We start from the raw sequence: 25706 nt of genomic DNA, 5'->3' as shown, positions 1-25706 counted from the left end.
TTATGAACATTGATGCAAAAATCCTCAACAAAATATTAGCAACTGAATTTAGCAATACATTAAAAATATCATACACTATGATCAAGTTGGATTTATTCCTGGGATGCAAGGTTGGTACGATATCTGCAAGTCAATTAATGTGATACACCACATTAACAAATCGAAAGATAAAAACCATATGATCATATTGATACGGAAAAAGCGTTTGACAAAATCCAGCAGCTATTTATGATAAAAATTCTCAGCCAAGTGGAAATAGAGGGAACATACCTCAACATAATAAAGGCCATATATGACAAACCTACAGCTAATATCATACTCAATAGGAAAAAGCTAAAAGCATTTTCCTTAAGATCAGGAACAAGACAAGATGCCCACTTTCACCACTCCTCTTCAACATTGTATTGGAAGTCTTAGCCATAGCAATAAGACAAGAAAGAGAAATAAAAGGCAAGCAAATTGGAAAGGAAGAAGTAAAACTCCCATTATTTGCTGATGACATGATACTATATATAGAGAACCCTAAAGATTCCACCAAAAATCTGTTAGAACTGATCAATGAATTCAGTAAAGTAGCAGGTTACAAAAAAAAATATTCAGAAGTCAGAGGCATTTTTATAGACAAATGATGAACTTTCAGAAAGAGAAATTAAGAAAACAAATCCCATTTACAATTGCATCAGGAATCAAATTAACCAAGGAGGTAAAAGACCTGTTCTCAGAAAATTATAAGTCATTGAAATAAGAAATTGAAGAAGATACAACTAATGCAAGCATATATTATCCTCATGGGTAGGAAGAATCAACATCATTAAAATGGCCACACCACCCAAAGCAATCTATAGATTCAATGCAATACCTATCAAAATACCAATGGCATTTTTCAGAGAGCTAGGAGAAATAATCCTAAAATTTATATAGAACAATAAAAGACCCCGAATAGCCATGGCAATCTTGAGAAAGAAGAACAAAGTTGAAAGTATCACACTACTTCATATCAAACTATACTACAAAGCTACAGTAATCAAAACAGCATGGTACTTGCTTAAAAACAGATACATTGATCAACAGAACAGAATAGAAAGGCCAGAAATAAATCCACGCCTATATGCTCACTTAATAAATGACAAAGGAGGTAAGAGTATACAATGGGGTAAAGATAGTCTCTTCAATAAATAGTGTTGGGAAAGTTGGACAGATACATGCAAATAAAAGAAACTGGACTACCTTCCTACATTGTATACAAGAAGAGACTCGAAATAGATCAAAGCTTTAAATGTAAGACCCAACACCAAAAAACTTCTAGAAGAAAACATAGGCAGTAAACTCTCTGATATTACTAACAGGAATTTCTTTTCGGATATATCTTCCCGGGCAAGGGAAACAAAAGAAAAAATTAAAAAATGGGATTACATCAAACTAAAAAGTTTTTGTACAGCAAAAGAAACTATCAACAAAATGAAACTGACCGATTGGGAGAAGATATTTGCTAATGATTCATCTGATAAGAGGTTAATATCCAAAATATATAATAAATTCATACAACTCAACAACAAAAAAACAAACAAATTAAATAATGGGCAGAAGACCTGAACAGATACTTCTCCAAAAAGGAAATACAGTTGGCTAATAAACATATGAAAAGATAGTCACTAATCATCAGAGAAATGCAAATTAAAACCACAATGAGATATCATCTCACACCTGTCAGAATGGCTATCATCAATAAATCAAAGAACAAGCATTAGCAAGGATGCCGAGAAAAGGGAACCCTCATATATTTGTTGGTGGGATTGCAAATTGGTACAGCTGCTACAGAAAAGAGTCTGGAGGTTTCTCAAAAAATTAAAAATGGATATACTTTTTGACCCAGCAATTGCACTTCTGGGCATTTATCCATAGAAAACCAAACCAATAATTCATAAAGATCTATACACCCCAATATTCATGGCGGCACAATTTACAATAGCCAAGATATGGAAGCAACCTAAATGCCCATCAACAGACAATTGGATAAAGAAGTTATGGTTCATATATACAATGGAATATTACTCGGCCATTAAAAAAAATGAAATCCTACCATTTGCAAAGACATAGACAGACCTAGAGGTTATTATGCTAAGTGAAATAGGTCAGACATAGAAAGATAAATATTATATGATTTCACTTGTATGCAGAATCTAAGGAACAAAAAGAACAGACATACTCACAAATGTAGTGGACAATATGGTGATGGACAGAGGTGAGGGGGTGTTGGGAGGCTGGGAGAAAGAGGTGAAAGATTAAAGAAGTATGAATTAGTAGTTGATAGATGGTCACAGGGATGGGGAGCACAGCATAGGGAATGCAGTTAGCATTAAAGAAATGGCTAGGTGGAAAACCAGAGGAGAGAAGGAACAATTAGGGGGATCACTTTATAAACTATATAAATGTCTAACTAACATACTGTATACTTGAAACTAATTAAAATTTTTTTAAGTGGTAAAAAAAAAAAAAGAATTGGAATCTGTAGCTAGAAAACTCAAACAGGAAGGAATGGGAGAACTGCCAGTAAAGGGAAGGCAAGCAAGGATAGGCTTAGGTAAATCCCTGAATAAACCATGCTCTGAACAGACTGTGTGAAGAAAACAAATGAGACATTGGAATGCTAGCACAAATCATAAGAAAATGGGACATTTAGGTTTGCAGTTTTTATGTGCTGTATTTTTATATCTCTAGTATCCAAAACTTGAGATTTCTGAATGATCTTCACCAATCCTTCTCCCTCATCGCCCAGGCCCAAAAGTCTCAGGTCCCCCTCCAGTTTTCCTTAATCCTTTCTCAGTTATTTTATTCTCACTGCTGCAGCTTTTGCTTAGGTCCCCATTGCATTTCACTAGAGAAGTATCCTCCTAATTCAATTCTCTATTTCCAGCCCCTTGAAAATTATTCTTTGGTCTAAGAATATTTCTAAATTTTGGCTCTGATTATGTAACTTCCTAATTCAATAATCTTCAATGGCCTTCTATTTGCAAAGGTCTCCAGAATAAAATTCTAAGTCCTAATCATAGTATGAGTAACATGCAGAGTGCACTGTGCATGGGCAATGAAGTAAAATGGAACTAAGTTTTGAAAACTGCATCTACCACTTACTAACAATATGACTACATGAGTCATTTTTACCTAAGACTTAGATTTCCAAAGAGAAAGAAATAACTAAGATTTTAAAAAGAATGTGCCTAAGCCAGTGCTAGGTACATGACAGGGGCTCAATACCTTTCCTCCCACCTACCCACCCAGACAAGCATTCCAGCCTTGATGGTGGCCTTATCCAGCCCTGAACACTGGGCTTCACCATGCTGTCCTCTGTGCTCCCACAGATCTTTGATCATAGTTCGTATATCACTTATCTTATTTGGCTTGTATCTTATTTATTATAAGCATCTTTAGATATAAGTATTTTTTTTAATACCTACAGCACCTGGAATTCCTAGGTGGTCTCCCATCCAAGTACTAACCAGGCCCAATGCTGATAAGCATTATTTTAAGTAGTCTTTTCTCTCCATCTAGGTTAAAAACATTTCAAGGACAGAGGTGTAATCCTCTTATTTCCCATAGCACACAGCATTATGTACTGCACTTAATAACTCTATAATGTCTAGTAAGTTGAATTGATAGTTTTCCAGTATAAAAAAACAAACAAAAAAAGAATTGTATAATTATACATAATTTCTCTAAATTTTAAAATCAAACTCATTTTGGTTTAATAATTAAAAGAGCTAGAAGCAGAAGAGGGAAATACCATACTATATTCCTAGCACCCAACACAGACCTTAAAGTCAGTGTTTCCTAAATTTTGTTGATTAATTTGTGTGTCACAGACTGAACACCTTACTGTGGTGAATACAGTCTTCGAAAATAAGTATTATTAGTAAAAAAGAAAAGAAAAGAGAGGGAAGAGAAGGGAAAGGAAGGGAAGGGTAGGGAAGGGAAGGGAAGGGAAGGAAGAAAAAGACGGGAAAAAGGATAGTAATACCTATCAAATCCATCATTACTACTGGAAAAATGTCCAAAGAAGATCAGTTCTAATGGCATTCAACAGCAAAATTATTCTGTTCTAGAACATGTTTTAATTTGAATAGGTTTGTATTCTGCTTCCAGAGACACTAAAACTTGAGAAAATGAGCTTATATTATTGCATGCAGAAGTGTATAACGACTTTTAGGACGCTTTAGCTGAATTGTATTCAATTAACAAAAACTGTTCCCTATTTTATTTTTTACAAATAATATGAAGTTAATTTTTGAACAGATTAAAATTAATAGCCAAACACTGCTTATTTTTTAACCCTTTATCTTGAAAATAACTCAAACTTTCTCAATAGAGTACAAAAGTTATTACTTACATAATTTTCAACAATTATTGCTGCTCTTTAAAAATATATGAAAAAAATAAAAGGAAAAAATAAAATATATGTATTTGCCATATACATATACATATGTTGTTATATGGCAATACATATATAATTCTCAGCTACCTTTTAGAAATATTTCTTAAAAAGCAGTCTTCTTTCAAAGGCGATCCCAAGACTACCGGCAGCTAGAGCCAGCCAAGTGGCACAGGTCTCACCCTCTCCCCGGCGCGAGTGGCTTCATCAAGCCCCGACTCCCAAGGCTGTGCCGCGGCCAGGCGGTATTCTGCCGGATCCCGCAGGCGGGAGCCGCTCGGGGAGCCGGCCCGGGGCAGGCGCGGGAAGCAGGGCTGGACTGCGCGGACGCTTTTGTCCAAGCCGCCCGCGCCGCCCCGCCCGCTCATTGGGATGAGTGACGGCAACAACAGGTGCGACGCGGTGTCCGCGGCTTCTCCCGAGCCCCCGAGTTTGGCGCGTCAGGCTCCAGGGGTCAGAGTCTCATTCTGCAAACTGCACTCCTTGCCTTGCACCACCGGCCTTCCAACGTCGCCCCCTCAACCGGCTTCCTGCACCTTAGTAAAGCCTGAGGTCACCTCACTCTCTCGAAAACCACCGGTCCCAGAGGCCGACTTTTCTCCAAACGAGAGAAGAGAGAAAGGCGTGCGGTGCATGGAGCTTTGCATAACCTTTCGTTCTCTCCTCCCCAGCCGTCCAAAACCAGGCGAAAGTCGCCCCAGACCCGAGCCCTGGATCCAAACATACTACGCCCGCCCCGACTTGCTGCACGCTCTGCCCTTAAGACGGCCCAGCTCAGCGACCAAAGGCTACCGCCGAAACCCGCCTGCCCGCCCGCGCCCCTCCCCAGCTTGCAGCGCCCTCCCGCCTCGCCGCCCCCCGCCCGCCGCGTCGTCGGCTGCCCCTTCCCACCCCCACCCGCCCGGGTGGCAGGTTCAGGCCCCGGGTCCGAGCCTACGCCCCTGCAGCTGCCACCGCCGCCGCCAGGGGGAGTCTCCGTCGGGAAACAGTGTTGCCACTTCGGTTCAAAGGTGCTTTCAAACTTTAGGTTTCTGTTCCTTTCCCCGGGTTTTGAAGCGCATAGAGGAAGATGGAGACCGAGTCTGGGGCGGTGAGTACAGCTGTCATGGCCTCGGGGTAGCGGGGAGAAGGAGCAGCGTGGACTCCGTCCCCGAGGGTTTAGAAGGGCGAGGTCTGGTTCCCAAACACCCACTATTTTGTTGCGAAGAAACGTGGGCAGGGTGCCCTATCGACCACATCGAAGAGCAGCCCGCCAGCAGGCCCCGTCGGATTGTGTCGTGGGGTCGGAAAGATGTGGCCACCAGGCCTAGACTAGGTATAGGCAGATTGGGGGGCCTTGGGAACGGCCGAGAGGGTTCGGGAAGCGGCGCGTGGCTGGGCCCTGTGCACCAGACGGGATCCGGGACTGAGAAACAACTTTCCCGCCGAAACTGGGCCCGGCTGTGTCTTTGACGCTCGCTCCAGCCGGACTCATACCAGCCACCCACTGCGAGAAGTTGTCAGGGCAACTGACGCTTCCTTTCCCTGACTAGTTTGTGGGGGCCGGAAGGCCTGAGAGACGTGGGAGTGGGGCCCCTGCGGCCCAGGCCGGACCCGGACACTCCGGCACCGAACGCACTCCCGAGCCGATCAAGGCCGAGCAGGGGGAAGGGCAGAAGGCCGAGCAGGCCCGAGAGGCGGCGGCAACGTGCCGTCCCACCCCGCCCCGCGCCCCGCCAGCAGCCAATCAGTGCAGGCCACGCGAGGGCCTCGGGTTAGCTGCCCACGAGGCCGACGCCGGGTCGGTGCCGTTGAGGGTTCCCGCCACCGCTGCTGGCGGGTTTGTGGGGCAAAATTTCTCGCTGGTTAGCCTTCTTTTCCCTCCCGCACTTTGGTGGGGAGGGGGTGGATCCTCGTGTCAGTGCCCAAGTTCACGATGACCCGAGAGAACCCGAGGAAGTTGTCTCCGTGGCCATTTCCCCCAGCGCCTCGACTTTCTGGCCTCGGAGGGGAAGGAGCATCGAAGCTGTGACTGCGACGGTTAGCCTGCCCTCTTCCTGTTGTCTTCGTTGGCAAAGTAGATGATAGATTTCAAGGTTAATTCTGAAGGGGTGGAGGCAGTCAGGGAACAATACTTTGGAGGAAATTTTTAATAAACTCTAGTACTGGAAGTTTACTAAACTAAGAACCCTTCTAACAATAACAGGACCTACCTAGATGCTTTTCAGACGTTTGCAAAATTATCGCCAGCGGAATTGGGGGCTTTCACGTTTGACTCAGTGCATCACTAATCTTTCTCTAAGGAATTTAGGTGTTGCCTCTACCTGAGCCTTGTTACTGCTAACATTAAAATCTTTTCTAGGCTATTGTTCATAGCGTATTCTTTAGCCCACAGACTGATTGGTGTATCGTGAGCAAGAAGAAATGATTCATTCGTTTATTCATTTGTTCAACAAATCTTTATTGAATACCTGCTATGTACCATCATTACTTTAGATACCACAGTGAACAAAACAGGCAAAACTCCTTCCCTCGTGAATACATTATATTATAGTGGAAAGATAAACATCATAAATAAATTATATAGTACATTGGAAAGTGGTAAGGGGTATTGAGAAAAAGCAGTTGGAAACCACAGTAGAGCAGGAACCTTAGAAACTGGAGAATGAAGTGAATTGGATGTAAAAAGTTGATTTTTTTTTTCTCAGTTATCATTTAACTAGTTTCTCAAGTTTGGAAATAAAGTACTCTGTTCTGTTCACTTCTGTTCATGTCATCCCTCTCTCAATGAAAAAAAATTATGGGTTTGACTTTTGTTTAAACAAATTTGAGAACAAATGAGTTTATCCATTGAACTCTTTTTAAGAAGAACATTTCATGAAGACTGATTTTTTTTTTAATTTTACAAATAGATAATTTATACACTCTCTAAACAGGCAGAGAGACAAGATTATATCTTCTAGAGCTGTTTTATTATTTCTAGCAATACAAATCTATAATTGAAAAATAAAACTAAGCATCCCAGAAGGATCCATTCTGGGCACTATGTCCAAGTAAAGTGACCAAAGTTATAAACAACCTCCAAATGCACAAAAAGGATGCTGTTAAGATTGGATTCCAAATTTCTTTGATTGGAAACAACATAGCAATTATTAAATGTGATGACTTTTCTGTGGCTTAATAGATGTTTTTATGAACTCCCTTATTAGAGAGCATGTGTTTTTTCCCCCGTAAGACTAGATAGAGAATAGAGCCCATAAGGTTCAGCCTATAACCCCATAGTCGCCACTGGCCTAGTCATTTCTCTGTACCTATTTTGGAGATTAATTTAGAGATTATTGTTTTATTGGCTAGTGAAATGAAAGGAAAACAAATGTGAAAAAGAACAACTTCATTATCTAAGTTGGAAATTCATTTTCATGTATTTGTTTCTTGGAGAATTGAAATTATGAATTTCGAGCTTTTTGAAGCACTTGTTTAGTATATTAGACTGCCTCAGAAGTCTGTTTAGTGTTCCCAGAAAGTAATTAGCAAGTTCTTGAACTGGTTTCTCTTAAAAATTCTATTCTCAAGTCTTGTTTTTTCGGATGTACCTTAAGAGTCTACTATCTTGCCATTGTGCAAAGGCTTACATGTTAGTATATGTTTATTAAAATCTAAATTAGGTCTCCTGACTTAGTATTGTGAACATATGAATAAGTACTGAACTCAGTTCTTTGGTATAAAAATATATACCTATGAGTCATACACACACACACACACACACACACATAACACACACACATATACATATGAAATCAATCCAATCTTCACACTGACAAGTGCATTTAAAAATTTGATGTTAGAGCTAGAAAACAGTGAATTTGAATGTCAGCATGGTCGATGTTCTTTGGCCAAAGACCACCGGGAACAGGCCTGTAGTTTAATAAAGTTGGGTCTATTGAATTGTTGCAGCTAGGAAGAACATACACCGTGGGGCCTCTCAGTAGGATGGTTTTAGAAAGAACTTTTAGAATTTAGGCTTGTGTTAAACATTTTTTAGAGAGGGTTGAAGGAAGAAGGGCTTTACTCTGAAACGCATGTTGTCAGGATGTGGAAATAACTCTATGATTGATATGTTAATTCTCATCCAGTAGGCAAGAAAAATAGATCAAGACTAAAGCTGTGATTGATAAAGGAGCTAGCAGTCACTTATTTAAACCAGGATAGAGGGATGTTTGTTCACTCTTGTGGTTTGGACAATGCTTTTGTTTTTGTCAATGTCCATAATTATGGAGTGGTCTTGTTTTTATCCTGATCCATCACAAACACAAAGTAGCCTTGCCTGATGTTGGTATTTTATTAACAAGAGAACGCCACAGCTTAGCTGTGAGTTCTAAGCCAACTTTTAACACCACCAGAACCTAGTTGGTTATGCCAGCCCAGCTCCTAGCAGTCCAGGGCTGCTTTTCTCTTTCTCAAACTTTGTTTTGAGTTTAATATTTCTCTTTAATATGTATAATATTTAAATAATATACTTAATAATAATTAACATAAGTACATTTAAATAATATACTTAAGAATTAAGATTTTTCTGTAGTGAAGTGGATTCTACATTTCCTTTTCTTTATGTTGCCCCAAAAAGTTATTAGCTTTAATTATAATCTTCATAATATTAAAATAAAATTAAAGTCTAAAATACTCTGTTTTATTTAATGGCTCATCTTTTTTGAAAGATACATGTTTTCAGCCTTCATCAAGTGCTAAAAAGTTTTTTTAATTTTCTTTCATAGCAAACATCAAATCAGACGCAAACAGATTCATTATCTTCATCCCCTAATCCTGTGTCACCTGTGCCTTTGAATAACCCAACAAGTGCCCCAAGATATGGAACAGTGATCCCTAATCGCATCTTTGTAGGAGGAATTGACTTTAAGGTACCTATTTATGCATGCAAAATTGTGTATTTTTTACATTAGAAGTTGTTTTATTTCTCAGAAATTGTTTCCTTATGTAACCATAAAAATAATAACATTTGCTCTTTGCACAATGATTAATAGGTTTCAAATTATCTTAATATAAGAATCTTTTCAAAACAATGGAAGTTGAGACTCATGGACATGGACTATAGACAAGTGGTTACCAGAGAGTAGAGGATGGGGGGAAGGGGAGGTAGATGGGATAAAAGGGGTCAAATATGTAGTGACAGAAAGAAATCTAACTATGGGATGTGAACACACAGTATAAAAATATATATGCTTTACTGTTAAAGTGTACAGCTGAAACTTACTGGATTTTGTTAACCAATGTCACCATAAAAAATTAATTAATTGATTTACTGAAATAACATAAGAAAAACAATGGAAGTTATATACAGCATATATAATTGTTTAGTTTCACACACAATGAAATTGAGGCTCATTAATGTGTCTATAGAATCCTAGTACCTTAGTGTCAGAGTAAAGAATAGAATCCTAATTTTCTGGCTCATAACTCCATACTCTTCATTTTATCCTACCACATTAATTATACTTCCTTGCATAGTGCTCCAATAGCCCAAATATCGAATAATTATAATTTACAAAAGAAGACTTAAAACACGCATACATACACAAATCCTATGAAATTCTGTTTCTTTATCCCAATTTTATCTCAGGTTCCTGAGTAATCTCCTAGACTTATTTCTTTTGCACATTGCTATTAACTAATTTAGAATTTGATCACCAAATTTAGAATTTGTTCTTGTCAAAATAAAGCATCTTAACAGTAATATATTTAAATAATGTAATCAGCCATTTCAGAGAGGCATACTCTGTGAGATGTTTTGCAGCATCCCTATGTGGAAGATAGTAGTAAACACCTACAAGAAAAGAATGAATGGACATTTTAAATGGAATAGACCCTTACTTCCAAGTGGATATATGGAAGGATTTCCAAGTTTCCATATTATGTATTGGAAATTACAGGGAGAGTTGTCTTTCTTAATACAGAAAAGAATCCTGTCCCATTAGGGTATGATATTTGACTCACTATTTCCCTGTTATCAGTGTCTCACAAGTTGGATGGAATTATTTTTTCCTGCTCGAGAGAAATATTATACTTAATGTATTTGTCAAAATAATGAATATTAAGCAAATATATGATTGGTTCACTAAAACAAGTAAGAAAAATGATTTTTTATAAAATGCTTATTTTAAAAAACTTTTCTGTTTTTATGGAAAATATTAATGACTGACCATAAATATTCAAGTTGAGTATCCTTGTTCAGAATTTATATTACAATAGCTTAGTATATTTTTAAATAAATCATCAATAAATGTAAACATTTTTATGGCTAGGTTAGTCTAGGTTACTGAAACTGTTCAACTACAGTATGAACTTTGAGGCTATTGTTACAATGTAGTCATAGCTTTAGGGTAACTGCTAGAGTTCCTTTCCTTATACTTATACCACCTTCTCCAAAACCATAAATAAATACAAGCAATGAAATAGTTCACTGTAGCAGAAAGCAGTCTCAAACTTTTTAAAACTCTTCCTTATAGAAGCCTGCAGCCCATCTCTTAATAGTGAGTCATTTTGATTTTGTCTCCTTAACTTTTCAACAAAGAAGTAGAGTTGCAAAAATGAGCTGGTGATTCTTTACCAGAGAATGAGTTGAATTAATTTGTTTTCAAATCTAATAGAAATCCTTATTCTGATGTTGATTCCATTTTATATTTATTGAAATAAAAGACATTCATCTGTTCTTAGATTAACTCAGTGTTTGTGACCACCCTGTTTAGCAGGCTTTAGATTATTAACTAAAAAGCAATAATGTATATAAGTAGTGAGGTAGCAATGGAACTCTAGAGCATAGCTCTGCTGTCCGCCATGTCTTTTTCTGTTTATAAAGAAAATTGTTTTCTAGGGATATTTAAGTTCCTCTTGGAGGCAAACAGTTATAGCTGAACCAGAAAATGAAATTGCAATGAATTTAGTATGAATACTCTAGGAAAAGGTAACATGAATCTGAGACTATTTTAATTAAAACCAAATATGCCGAAACCATCTTTGGTAGACATCTGGTACATTATGACTCAAATTATGACTCAGACTTTTATTTTGAATATCATAATGTCTATGTTTAGCTGAAATATATGTTGAATACAGTAAAGTATCTAAAAATTTTAAATCTTATAGCCACTTCATTGTTATCACAAATTGAGTTCAAGGACTTTTGGAAATGTAAGACCTTACTGTTCCTGGATACTATGCTGATTAAAATAGTAATGGGTGTAAGCCAACATAACCGAGTTCCACTGCTAGGACTGTGGGCCTCTCTAGTAATACAGGTTTCCCCCTGCTTTCTCAAAGTAGAGCATTTCTGTGAAACTTTGTCGACCAAAATGTTTTAAGGCAAAGAAGCATTTATGCATAGAAAATTTGGGAGGCATTCCTAGACCCAAAAAAATAACCTACCAAATCATACCAAATATGTTTAAGTACATCCAGTTTTATGCTAAGCATAACACCCTTACAAGCTCTCTTAGACTTTTCCGATACCTTAGGACATCTTGCTAGGTGATGCACAAAATAAATTGAGATAAAGCACAGACTCTCGCAGATGCAGTTCAAAGCTATAGGGGCTTAATGCTGAGATGCTGAGTTCAGTTTTGGGGGAAGGAGCTTGGCAGTGTCACACTCTTTGCTCGATTGCGCGTTGCCTCTATAACAGCTCGCTGCAAAACAAATGCTGAATGCTAATTTCACTTATCACCTTTTTTGCATAAAAATGAAAATCCTCTTCATATTTCTTGCAGTTAGCTAAAACAGGTACTAATGTATGTCTTTCATAAAAGCAAAGTGGTATAAGGTGAACTTTCAGAGTGGGGTATACCTATATGCCCTTATTATAACAATAGCCATGCGTAATTCAAATTATTTCTTTTGAAAACTGGCCAACTAGAGGACAAGAATACCTTTAAATAGTGAGCTTTCTTTGTAGTTTTAAAATAATTCAGCTTAGAATTTTTTAGTGTTAAACTGCAAAAAGCAAAGTATTTACATATATTGATTTTAATAACAGTGGTTTCATGCATTGTTTTATGATAAGAGGTATTCTTATATTCATATTCTTATTCTTATTTATTTATAACCTTTTCTATCTCCAAAAGAAGCATGAGTTTCGTCTCTTATCAATTAAAAAAATGTTTTTTGTTTTTTTATGCCATTAGACAAATGAAAATGATTTAAGAAAATTTTTTTCCCAGTATGGGTCTGTAAAAGAAGTGAAGATTGTAAATGACAGAGCTGGAGTGTCCAAAGGGTTAGTATAACTATAGATAGTCCATAGAATTAACAATTGTATTTGGGGGTGGGTTTACTGAGTTTTGTATGCTAACTTAGTTTGGTTGCATTTTTTAAAAGATAATTTCATGCTCTCTTCTTTCCTCCTGTGTTTTGATCTGTGTGTGTGTGTGTGTGTGTGTGTGTGTGTGTGTGTGTGTGTGTGTGTGTGTGTGTGTGTTGGAGGGAGGGGGAAACTTTAGTATTCTTTAATTTGTTGGGAAGTTGGGCTAAGAGACCATTCAGTGTTAGATAGCAATATTGAGTAGGTAATGTCCAGTAGTTAAGAACCAGAAGCTGAAGGAATCAGATACTTATTGAATTGTATACCTACTTTAACTAAAGAGAGCTTTATTTGAAAAAAGCTGATACAAAAGAATGTCTGTAAATTGTGCCTCAGAGACCTAATTAGGGGACTAATCTAAGAAATATAACTCAAGAATTATTTTTAATTGTTGAGTCAAGGAGAATGGAAATTGAGACGAAAGCAATAGGATTTTTCTAGAAATGTCTAATGACCTTAGAGCTGTTTCAGTGGATTGGTTTATGCAAAAGCCAAATTTCAGAGAAGAATATGGTAGTTTACATAGTGTACTCCCTTAAGAAGTTTGACAGCAAAGTTAAAGAAAATGGGTAAAGCAGTGGAGATCAATTAAATATTGTATTTGTTTTCTTAAAGAGAAGCAAGACATACATATTTATAGGCATAAGAGAAGGAACTAATGAGGTGGATAGGAAATTATATTGGTGGGAAACAACATATAACAGATAGGTACTTTAGAAGAGATGGGATCCTGCAGAGAGGTTATTTTTAAACAGATAAGATAACTTCCTTAGACTGATGAACAGTATTAGGATAAAGAAAGATTGTACCTCTTTTGTTTGAATCATAGAATATGCAGTATTTTGGTAATGTTCACTTTTTATCATTGGAAAGCACACATAGAAATATAAACTGTATTTTATGCTTTTTCCACTGGGTGGTGTATGTGTTCTACCAAAAAATTTAGTGTAAAAATAGCTCCTTAACCCTTGTTTAATGTTTGGGCCAACAGAAAAAGAGAAATTCCTTTGTTAGAAAAAGAAACTTTATATATAATACAATAATTATGAATTAAATATTCAAGATATTAGTACTACTCAAAAGAGTTTCCTTAAGTTATCTAAATAGAAATTATGTTGTGAGAGGATATGCTTTTTATTTTTTTTGTTTCTTTTTGTCTACCTATTTTGCTTTTTTTGGACATGGCATATATCAGCATATATCATATATTAGAATCTTGAACATTTTATAAAGTATACTCTGATGGTAACAATTATAAGTGAAAAATAGATATAAAGTCTGGGTTGTACATATTTTTAATTGAATTTGAGAAATTTATTAATAACTAATTGTTAGTTTATATGTGCTCATAATAGTAAATAATACATTCGTATACTCATTTCCCAATATAAAAATTTTTATTGTGCTGAAATTTTTTAATTTTTTAAAGTTTTTTCTACTTAGCTTAAGTCCTACTTAAGCCAAACTTCTATTATTTTTAAAAAGAGATTATTGCTCTAGACTGAAATTAATTGCATTCTAATTTGTAAGACAGAACATGAATCTCTTATGCTTTTCTGCCTTATATACAGCTCAGGTCTGAAACTGTTGCAAGATTCTTGGGTTTTTGTTTTTGTTTTTCTTTTACTCCCCTGACTCTAAGAGGAAGTAACAGTGTTAAGCTGAGAATAATTCTCTGAAATTTTGCATGCTAGTGCACCATAGAAAAATGCTCACTGCTATAGTGACACATTCTTAAAAAACAAAATTTTTTGAAATCTTAATATGACTCTTAAAGTAATGTTTTAAGAAAATAATTAATGCATTTATTTAGGTATGGTTTCATCACTTTTGAAACACAAGAAGATGCACAGAAAATTTTACAAGAGGTAAGATCTTTTAATGTATTTAACTATTTTTGGAACTTCTTTCTTTGAAACTAATCCTTTGAGGTATTTATTTTTAAAGTAGGGTTCTAGTACAGTGATCAATTGCTAAAAAAAAAATTAAAGTATTTGCATTTTAAGATTGACATTGTTTTCCAAAACTTTGAATTAATAAAAAACAAAGATTAAAGAGAAACTTAATTCATAGAAAAACAAATTCCAAATCATTACATGAGGTATGGTTGTGAAGTTATAATACATTTTTTCACTTTATTTGCTAAGAATTTGGGGATATATCTTTTCTGAAGTGTTAATATCACTTTGAATTTCTGAAAAACACTGCAAATATGGATTTCTAGAGTGAGATCATCTGAGATTATTTTGCTCCTATGAAAAACTTTAAATAAACTAAGAACATTCATTGAAAATGTCTGTAGCCTGCAGTTCAGTGTAATAACTTTAAGTTTGGCAAATATAACATTTAATGTTTTTAGAAAAAATAGATTTTGAATTGTATATTATTAAATCAAATGCACCCAGTTCTCCTTATTTATAGTAATAATGTTCTATAAAGTCACCATGAACACTGAATTAGCAAATATTGAACTGCCGTTCCTAGAAGAAATGCAAGACTAAGTTCCCACAAGCCTTCTGCTCACAGTATTTCATCAACTAATCAATACATAACTTTGTTATATGTGTGTGTCTATTTAAAGACATATTTAATATATATTATTGATTCATTAACATTGAACTCATAGCCAACAGCACTATAACTCATGCCTGAATTAAGTTCATCTAACACATATAACGATCTTACGCCAGCTAGCCAGCACTTCAACACATACTTGAAGGCCAGTTTTTTAAACATTTTTATTAATTCAGAGTAACAATAAACTCATTACATGCTTATTCAAATAACCTGTTCTTAATGAAGAAATATTTTCTAAAACAATGAAATTTACAACAAGTTACACTGTTTTGCGTTCTTATATATCTGCCTTAATGGAAAAGAGCCGGTTTCTCATATCTGCTTCAGTGTGTTTCAGTATGTTGCTTTGGTTCAGAGATGTGAAGAAAATTTCACTTCACACAGACTTGCAGCTTAAAAATAGAGTTCAATAGCCCGTAAGATCCTGAGGATTTTCTTCTTTAATACAGGACCAAAGTTCAACTATTGGTAGTTTTTAAAAGTTAGTTGCAGTGTACAATCTGAAATTTTGTCGGTGAACGTTTCGTGTACTTTTACCTTAAAATCCGTTGGTCATCTTGCACTCTGAATGGCTCTTTTACCCACTGGCAGTCTGGAAAATAGTCCTTCATTTACTCATGCAGAATTCCCAAATATTGGCATTTCATACAATATCAAAAATTGAAGGCACAAAAATGTGAAAAACATGACAGTATGAAAAGCAAAAAAGACTTGTTTAGGGTATAAAAGCTGAAACAAGAAGACAGTGTCACCTGTTTCACTTCAGCTAGGAGCATGTGCATCAGGCAACTCAAATTTTTCACCTCTCTGTTCGTGTCCACTAATAACCACTAAATTGCCATGAGTATTGATTTGGGGGTTATGAATAAATTTTAATGAGTAGGTGGATTCCCAAAGTTCCATAAATAGAAGACTGACTATATTCTCAATAAGGAATTAATATCAGAGCATTGGAAACAAGATTCAGACCCAGATTTGTTTAAATCTAAAGACTTATCACTTTCTGTTGTGCCTTGCTACTATCAAAGAATGTTATAGTCCGAATTTTAAAAATTGTTTCTCACCAGTTTTCCTTATTGATTTTATAAATAATAGTGCCAAAAAATAATATACTTTTTCTTATTTTAGGCTGAAAAACTTAATTATAAAGATAAGAAACTAAACATCGGTCCAGCAATAAGAAAACAACAAGTAGGGATCCCTCGTATGTATTGACAACTAATGTATTTTCCAATATTTTTACATGGTTCTTTTTTTAAATATTAGACTTTCTATCGTATGTCATTAAAATATCAGGTTCCTTTAATTTAATAAAGTTATTTTAGCAAAGTTGGTAGCCAAATGGATACTTCTCATCACAAATTAATATATATTAGATGATATACTATTTCCTTTACCTAGAATACTATTTGTCATCCCATTCCCATCCCATTTATTTTTTAAAGCTCAGCCCAAACATCATTTCCTCACAAATGCTTGATAATACGTAAATAGATGTATATATGTATATGTATATACACACAACACATGTATATATGAAATATTCAGCCTAGTACTCTATACTACCCAATATAATACCCTGTACTACCTCTTCATGTATTTATCAAAACTATATTTAATTAATTAATTGTGTAATTAGCAAATGACCATCTTCCCCACCAGAACCTAACTTCTACAGAGATAGAGACCGTGGCATGTCCCATTTTTGTTCTTTTTTTTTTTTTTTTTTTTTTACTTTATCACCAGGGCCTAGTTCAATGCTTTGTACTCATTCAAAATTTATTTATTTAACAGATAAAATTGTGGTTCCTCGATGATCTTTGGTAGGGAGGGAAATCCATGAACCTCCTGAATTGCATGCAACATTTTTTTTGAATTCATATATTTCTGAGAAAAGGGTCCATGTCTTTCATCAGATTCTCGAAGGATCAAATCAAGAACCACTAAAATAAGCAATAACAATGCTAGATGAAATGCATTGAAAATATAAAAGCTGAGAAGTAGTAGTGCTTCTTAAAGTAATAGGCCATTACTGCTTGAATGTGGAATGAGCCAGCAACAGTTCACTTGGGATCTGTCAAAATGCAAATCCTGAGGCTCTATCTCAGACTTACAAATCAAAATCTTTGGAGATGGGATCTTGGAATTTGTATAATAAGCTGTCTAGGTGATTCTAATGTAAACTTTTGAGAAGCACTGGTATAATAGAAGGAGGGTTGCCAGTTCCAGTCATTTATATAACCTTGCTGGTCAAGTACTTAATCTAATAACTTGTTTTATATAAGTTTTTAAAGTCTTCTCTTGACAAAAAATAATAATATTTTTGAGGAGGATGGGGAGAAGGAATATACATAACTTGGCCTGGGAAAAGAGATGGGTACCCAAAACTAGCCACATGAAGATTTATAGTCATGTTTGCAATAGCAGTAGTTGTAGCAAAGGTAGGCTAGAGAATAAAAGAGAGTTGTAACAGAGAATACTTGCTTATAGTAGATCCAAAGAATTTGTAAGGTGGGACCAAAATGTCTTCAAGAAAGTAGAATCTTCTCCAACTTCACTGCCTCCATCATCTTTGGCCTTTTATAGATAAAAGATCTTACTAAAGTCTTAGGAATTTTACTACAGTGTCTATAGTCCTGAGATAAATACATTACATATAATTTATATTAGTAAAAATAATGACTGCTGATAATCTAAATTGTTAAGCTTTGTGTTTTATTTTACTGATACTAAATCTGAATTGGTGATTTTTTTAGTATTCCTTATTAATTTTATTTTTCTTATATTCACCTGAAGCTAATAAAAGCTCTAAGATAATAAGTTCAAAAATATATACTTCAAAGATACTTTAACATATGGAATTTTTTAAAAAAAACATTTAATTTTTACTGTAGCTATATAGGTGTGTTAAGATAAACATTTCCTGGTGTTTATTTTATTTTATTGTATTGTATTTATTTTTTCTTTTTTTCTTTTTCTTAATTACTTTTTTTTAATTGAAGAAATTATTTTAAAAATTTTTCTCCCATCTACCTCCCACTTCCCCCCTCCTTCCCAGTGTTTATTTTAGAAATTACATTTTTTAAAGTTAAACTAAACATTTCAAGTATCATTTTATCTTTGCTTTAGGTTCCAGTGTAATGCCAGCAGCTGGGACAATGTATCTAACAACTTCAACTGGATATCCTTACACTTACCATAATGGTGTTGCTTATTTTCATACTCCAGAGGTAACTTCCGTCCCACCACCTTGGCCTGTAAGTAATTTCATTTTAGAAGGATTTCCATCTATTACTATCAATTTTTTAATATTTATTTTATTTCTGAAATACATCAACCACAGACAAGTACAAATAATATAAGAACAAATAATATAGCCTTTTAGCTACCACTTAAATTTAGTATGTTAACATTTTGCCATATTTAACTTTTTTTTTAAAGGAGAGAATAAAATATGATAAATTCAGGTAAAGTCTCCTTGCCCCCATTCTCTTACCCTCTTTTTCTCCTCAGAGGCAACTAGAATATCTTTCCTGTTAATTTTATATGCTTTTATGACAAGTAGGTATCCATAAACATTATATAGTATTGCTTTGGGCAGTTTTTAAACACTGTAAATAATCTGGTTTTTCTAGTCAACAGTATGTTTTTGAGATTAAACCATGTTGATTCTAGCTTATCTAGTTCATTTATTTTAAAATGTTATATTCCATTGCATTAGTATATATACCCTAATTGAGGGACATTTTAAGTTTTTTCTACAATCAAGAGTAAAATGAACATCCAGATCTTGTATGTATTGTGTGAGAGTTTTTCTAGGATGGTGATCTTCAAAGATTTTTGCTTGTATGTCTTCTAAATTTTTTTGAAAAATTATAAATACTCTTAAGTTGATATCTGAAATCTGTCATAATTTTAAATAGTGTAGATATATTATACACTGTAGATTTGTATTAGACATGCTTTTATAAAACTTTGTAGCAGTAGATTTCATTTAAGAATGGAAAATGTCTTATGGGGGGTGATGGATGTTAACTAGACTTATTGTGGTGATTGATCCTTTTAAATATATATATACATATCTAATCATTATGTTGTACACCTGAAACTAATACAATGTTACATGCCAATTATATCTCAGTTAAAGAAAGGTAAAAAGAAGAATGTTTTATATAACTCAGTGAACAAAAGTAGTCAACCAAATAAAACTAGTCAATCAAATAAAAGTTTCTATTTTAAAACTCTTACTTTAAATTCAAATAAATAAGTTAATATGTATCCCTTTGAACATCATGTAATTTATTTTGTTCACTGTATAAAATAAGACACCATCTCTCCTTTAATATTTCTTATACAAACACTTTTTGCTTTGCTCTCTCCTTTTTCTCAAAGGCATTGCCTTCTTGAATTGTCTATTTGTTTGATACCATTTTGGTGTTTACATTCCAGAACAAAGCATTATAGCAAGATCCAGAAAGATTGAGAAAGGATGTATTTAATAGTGATGGAAAAGGGTAATTGTAAAAGGGGAGTTTGAAAAGAAGAATCCATCATACACTGACAATCCATCATACACAGATCAAATCTGAAAGTACATATGAAATTTAAGATTTGAAAATTAATACTCTTAAACCAGTTCATGCACATGTACCACAAGAAAATTTTTGTGTTCCCCCACGTTGATCTAGGCTACAGTATACACGTAGAAGTAGAATTTCACATTTTAGAGCATACACATCTTTTGAGTAGATATTGCCAAATAGCTATATTTTAGCTAACAGTTTATAAGAGCTCCAATTTCTCCATCTGCTAACCCTTTAGTTTACTAGATTTTAAGTCACTGGTAACATTAAGCATATTTTCATATATTTATTGGCCATTCCAGTTTTTTCTGTGTGCTGCTTCTTCATATCCTTTGTTCATTTTTCTATTGGGGTTGTCTTTTTCTTGAGTTCATTATATAAATTTTGTAAATATCTTCTTCTAGTTTGTAGTTTGTTCATGAACTTTATGATTTTTTTTTTTTTTTTTTGCCATACACAAGTTTTTTGCTTTAATGTTGACAAATGTATTAATGTTCTCCTTTATGGTTTCAACTTTTAGTTTTTTGTTTTTTAAAAGATTCTTTATTACAGGAATATAGATAATTTATATTTTATTTGAAAAATACTGTAGTGTTACTGTTTTCACCTCTAAATCTTAAATCTAAAGTATATTTATCAACTAATCCATTCTTTTCCACCATTTTGAAATGGATACTCTATCAAATGCCAAGTTTCCATGTGTGTGGGTGTCTTTTTAAGCTCTCCACACTATTCCACTGATGTGTTTATTTGCCTTACCCAATTCTGTTTTAATTCTTATTGCTTTATAATGAGTCATGAAATCTGATAGAGCAGTCCTCATACTTTGTTCTTCAAGAGCCTGTCATCCATCTTTAAGTCTTTGCTTTTATAAATATAAATTTTATAAATCAGCTTGTTCAGTCGTGCGAAAAGCCTTTGTTGGGTTTATATTAGAATTGCATTAAATATATAGATTAATTTGGGACATTTAAGAATATTAAATTTTCCATAAATACTTATTTCGGTTTTCTTTTATTTCTACCCATCAATAAAATTTTCTTTCTCCATAAAAATGTTTGACACATCTTTTGTTGGATTTATTCTGAGATACCCTATAGTTTTTTTTGCTTTTTATGAGTGGTATATATTTTTTAAATCACATATCCTAATAGGTTGTGACTGGCGTGTAGTAATGCTTTTTGATTTTTAAATGTTGGTATTTAAACTGTCACGCTCTCATATAGATAATCATTTATGATTCAGTATGCCTCTATTTCTTTTGCCCTTTTGTCTCTCATATTTTTCCCATTAACTTATTGCACTAACAGTATCTCTGCTGCAGTAATACAATAATACAGTGACTTTGTTTTTAAGAGAGGAAACAAGTTCAGTAATTTACCATTAATATATTTATACACACACGTGTGCACAGGCACACATGGGTTTATATATGTATATACATATATATATACACACAGACACATATATATATATATGTATATACATACAAACACACTGTAGGTTTTAGAAGATACTCTTTAATTAGGGTTTCTCAGCCTAAGCACTGTTGACATTTTGGAATGTTTAACAGTGTCCTACCCTCCCCACATTTATGAAAACCAAAAATATTGCCAAGTGTTCCCTAGGGGGCAAAGTCATACCTGGTTGAGAATGCCCTAAATCAATTAAGGAAGTTACTTTCTATTATATTTAAGAAGAGTTTTTATCATGAAAGGGTATGGAATTTTAACAAATATATCTTCTATATCTGCTGAGATTATCATGTTTTTTTCCTCCTTTAATCTATTAGTAAATTATATTATTATCTCTTAATGTTAATCCATGGTACAATTTTATTAGCATATAATATTCTGCAAATTGTGCAAAACTGTGATGCTTTTTTTTAGTTTGGGGAGTGAGAGTGAACATTAAAACAATATAAATTAGATCTCATTTCATAAAATGAATTTTAATTGCCATCATTAAAGCCTATTTTACCTATCTTGCATAACAACTTGCCTGTTTTTAAATGATCTGGTTTTAAATAATGTGTTTTCGGATTTACTCTATTACTTTGAACAATCAGGTGTTAGACATATACTTTCTTAAAACATAGATAAATCACTTGTTTCTTGGATGATTAATTCATTTAAATGCCAAATTAACAAAACAGAATTTAACAAATGCCTCAATAAATAATCTATTTGCTTTAATTAAATGTATAACAAGGGAATAGGATGATGATTATTTGTAAGTAGTGGGACATCAGTGGCAAAATCAGGTATAAGTATTCATTCAGTTGTAAATACTATGTAAGCATTACCTACTGCTCTTCTCCACAATGGAAATAGGCAGTGTCACCTTAAGTCCAGATACCATTTTCCTCTAAATATTCTCTTAGAACTATATTTTCACAATCTTTGGACTAAAAGCAACTTTTCTGGTGGTTGTTTCAACGTTACTATGGAAATGAAACCACTTGGAAGTAGGAATACTATGATGATTTTAGTGGAGTTGGTAGTAAGTCATATCAAGAGGTGGAAAATGGAATTTCCAGTCATAAACTATAAGTTGACTGGGTTTAGGTAACAATTTGAGATAAATTTTATTATGAACTATTTTTAAAAATTTTGCCTAAAATAATTTTTTCATTTTCTTTCCTCTTATAGTCACGTTCTATATCTAGTTCCCCTGTGATGGTAGCTCAGCCTGTTTATCAGCAACCTGCATATCACTATCAGGTAAACATTAAATTACAATGAAAATCCTCTTTGATAATTTCAGTCCTTTTCGGAGTAACTTTTATTCTTTCTCATGCAAATACTCTAGTAATTAAAAAGAGATAGTTAAGCCTTAATAGCAGTGGATTTTTTTTTTGTTTTTGGTTTGTTTGTTTGTTTGTTTGTTTTATGGGAGAACTAAACAATGTTATACAGGACGATGGACTGTTTGCTTCCTTTTACAAAATGTAATGAGGTAAGTTTTGCTCCCCTAGCTAACATTTAATCTAAAAAGTCTTTAGAAATAATTCCCAAAGTGAGATACAAATATTGAACCACAGGCTGATTTTTTTAATGTTACTGTTAATATTAGATCAGTTTTTTATTATTATGTTTAATATACAGTTGACCCTTAAACACTATGGACATGTGGAGGTTAGGGGCACCGACCCCCCCACACATTCAAAAATCAGAGTACAACTTTTGAGCTCCAGGGCTCACTGCCTCACCATGGATACCAAAATCCTTGGTTGCTCAAGTCTCATGTATAAAACGGCATAGAACTATGCATGTAGTCGACCTCCCGCATCCTTGGATTCCCAGCCACAGATTAGAAATACTGTTTTCAATCTGAGGTTGGTTGAATCCAGGGATCTGGAGGGCCAACTGTATATTTATTTTAAAAGATTCGTGTATAAATGGACCCATGCAGTTCAAACCCATATTACTCAAGTGTCAACTATAATGCATATTAAAATAATATTTTGGTTTATATTATGACACCCTCCTTTAGAAAACCAGCATTCTTCTTTTCATTAACTCTTGTGGGAGACTGGAATAAGTGAACTATAATGCCAACCATTTCAGTGTTTTGTAAATTAAGTACAATTGAAACAGCCATATTTGTTTACGTATTGTTTATGGCTGCTTTTGTGCTACAGTGACACAGTTGAATACTTGCAACAGAGATCTTATGGCATACAAAACTTAAAATATTGACCCTCTCACCCTTTACAGAAAAAGTTTGCCAATCTCTGGTCTATAGCATTCACAAATAAAATCACATTCTTTCATACCTCTGAAATAGTGGAAGAGAATTCATCTGTTTCTTTTTTTTTTTTTTCTTTTTGAAATCTTAAAATAGGCCAACGTGAAATGTTAAGATTATCAGATTTCTTTTTAGTATTAGACTGGGTTTGGGGGACGTCACTTGTTTTTAAATTCTATTACCATGCTAAATATAAAATTAAAGTGTTTCCTTCACTTACTAAAAGTGAAAGTAACTTAATGGCATGTATTTAAAATATATATATAGCATGACTTTTCCTAAACCGCCTCAGAATTTCAGCAGAGGCCCCAAAGACAGAACATTAGGTACCAGAACATTTAGCATGAGAAGCCAAAATTTGTGAAACCAGTTTCGAGACCCTTAACTAACTGCCTACCGTGAGCACATATGAGGGGAGAATGGGATCAATAAGAAAAATTGGCAAGGAGGCTTTCTTTAACAAGAGTTAAGAGTGATATGGCATTTCCCTTCCTTTTCAACCAAGTGAAGAAGACTAATGACTAAGAGACCTTAAAATTTGTCCCTTGAAATTCGTGAGATGGTACCACTTGGAGCTGACCGCTCCTAAAAAATGTCCAAAGAAGCTGGAGTGGTCTATGGAGTCAGAGCCAGGACAAGAAGACTACAGTGGAAATGTGTTGAACTTCTACTCAAGGCAGGCAAAGGTTTCTGTTTCCCAAGAGCAAGATGTGAATCTCACAGAAGAGACTCCTTCCAAAAAAAATTTTAAGGCGACCCCAGGAGAGAAAGTATCTGTGTGAAGTAAACTTCTAGGCAGAATCAAGGGCTAGAATTGCAGTCAAAAGTTCTCAGAAGGGAGATCACCAAAGAATCTAGTAAAGTACCCAACTAGAGAGTCAGCATTTAGAATCTACCACACCCCCAGAAATGATCCATCCTAATTTTTATCCGAAGGCAAATAAGAACAACTCAATGCTTTTAAAGTGGTAGGGTGAAAAAGAGTAAAGTTGCTTTCTGCTTGCACCTTACTGAGTCCAGCTCCTCCTTCATTAGTTGATTACATATGGCTGTTGCTCACTTGACATTGCAAATGTATTCCGGAAATTTTCTAATACAGTTTAATTTTATACTTTGACTCTGGTTTTCCTCTCGACACAAATTATAAAATTGAAGTAAGGTACCTAGACATACGCAGGAAAGATTTTGGTACCAATTTGTAAAATAATATTTTGCAATGTAAGAAATAATTTCACTTTACATATTTTTTTTTCAATTAGCCATCATCATTCTGCCCCTAAAATTCCTACTTTAATAAAAATCTTCCCTTGCTCTTTCTTTCTACAAACTCTGAGACCGATAACTTTATCAGTTTTTGTTAGTCAAATCAGAGAATGCATGTTTTAATTAGTCTTTATCTCCTTCATATTTTTCATTTCCTAAGTAGATAGTGATTTCATTTAACTACATATAAATCATTTTATTTAAGATTTTTTAATTAAAATATTTTCTTAAGAAATTACACATAATCCTGCCTTTCTGAATATAGTATACAGAAGATAAACTTCACATTATCTTGGTCATCATTATAATATAGTGATATTACCTTTTAGTAGTTGAAATGGTCAGCACAAACAGTGATTTTCTTTAGATAGTAGATCCATGGGGTCGTCTTCTTTTTTTCTTTTTTTTTTAGTAATAAAAAAGGTTATTAAAAATGGAAAATAAGTAAAGAATTAAACATTTATTAAGAAATAATACAACTAATTTAAGAAAATTCTATTTTTATATTGTCATTTTGCAATAAATATTTTAAATAATGTGACCCTCTTTTTTTAAATAACAGCTTTATTTAGATATAATTCACATACCATACAATTCACCTATTTAAAGTGTACAAGAGTGGATTTTTACTAAATTCAGAGTTGTGCAACCATACCACAATTTTAGAACATTTTAATAACCCTACAAAACAAAAGTTTACCCATTAACAGTCACTCCTCTTCTGTTACTGTATTCTTTTGCTTAACATTTTTTCATGGTT

At 34.3% G+C, this 25706-nt stretch overlaps 1 protein-coding gene across 2 annotated transcripts in view; it reads left to right on the top strand.

Moving 5' to 3' along the window:
* The first annotated feature begins 4795 nt into the window (after window positions 1–4795).
* The window catches only part of BOLL (boule RNA binding protein), a 48609-nt gene continuing 27698 nt past the window's right edge, over window positions 4796–25706 (top strand). The window contains exons 1-8 of one of the 2 annotated variants that reach the window (XM_039844341.1): window positions 4796–4818; window positions 5454–5516; window positions 9178–9321; window positions 12598–12689; window positions 14587–14641; window positions 16479–16554; window positions 18480–18607; window positions 22585–22656. In XM_039844341.1, the coding sequence (XP_039700275.1) occupies window positions 5496–5516; window positions 9178–9321; window positions 12598–12689; window positions 14587–14641; window positions 16479–16554; window positions 18480–18607; window positions 22585–22656 (588 nt within the window). In that variant the 5' untranslated portion in view covers window positions 4796–4818; window positions 5454–5495. Of the gene's footprint in view, window positions 4819–5453; window positions 5517–9177; window positions 9322–12597; window positions 12690–14586; window positions 14642–16478; window positions 16555–18479; window positions 18608–22584; window positions 22657–25706 lie in introns of those variants that run through there. The other variant, XM_039844343.1, reaches the window with a different exon arrangement.

The sequence above is a fragment of the Pteropus medius genome, unplaced genomic scaffold, assembly GCF_902729225.1.
Source record: "Pteropus medius unplaced genomic scaffold, Ma_sr-lr_union100, whole genome shotgun sequence".
NCBI classification, from domain to species: domain Eukaryota; kingdom Metazoa; phylum Chordata; class Mammalia; order Chiroptera; family Pteropodidae; genus Pteropus; species Pteropus medius.
Note: the sequence above shows the minus strand (reverse complement) of the source record. Positions and strands in the feature narration are given on the sequence as shown.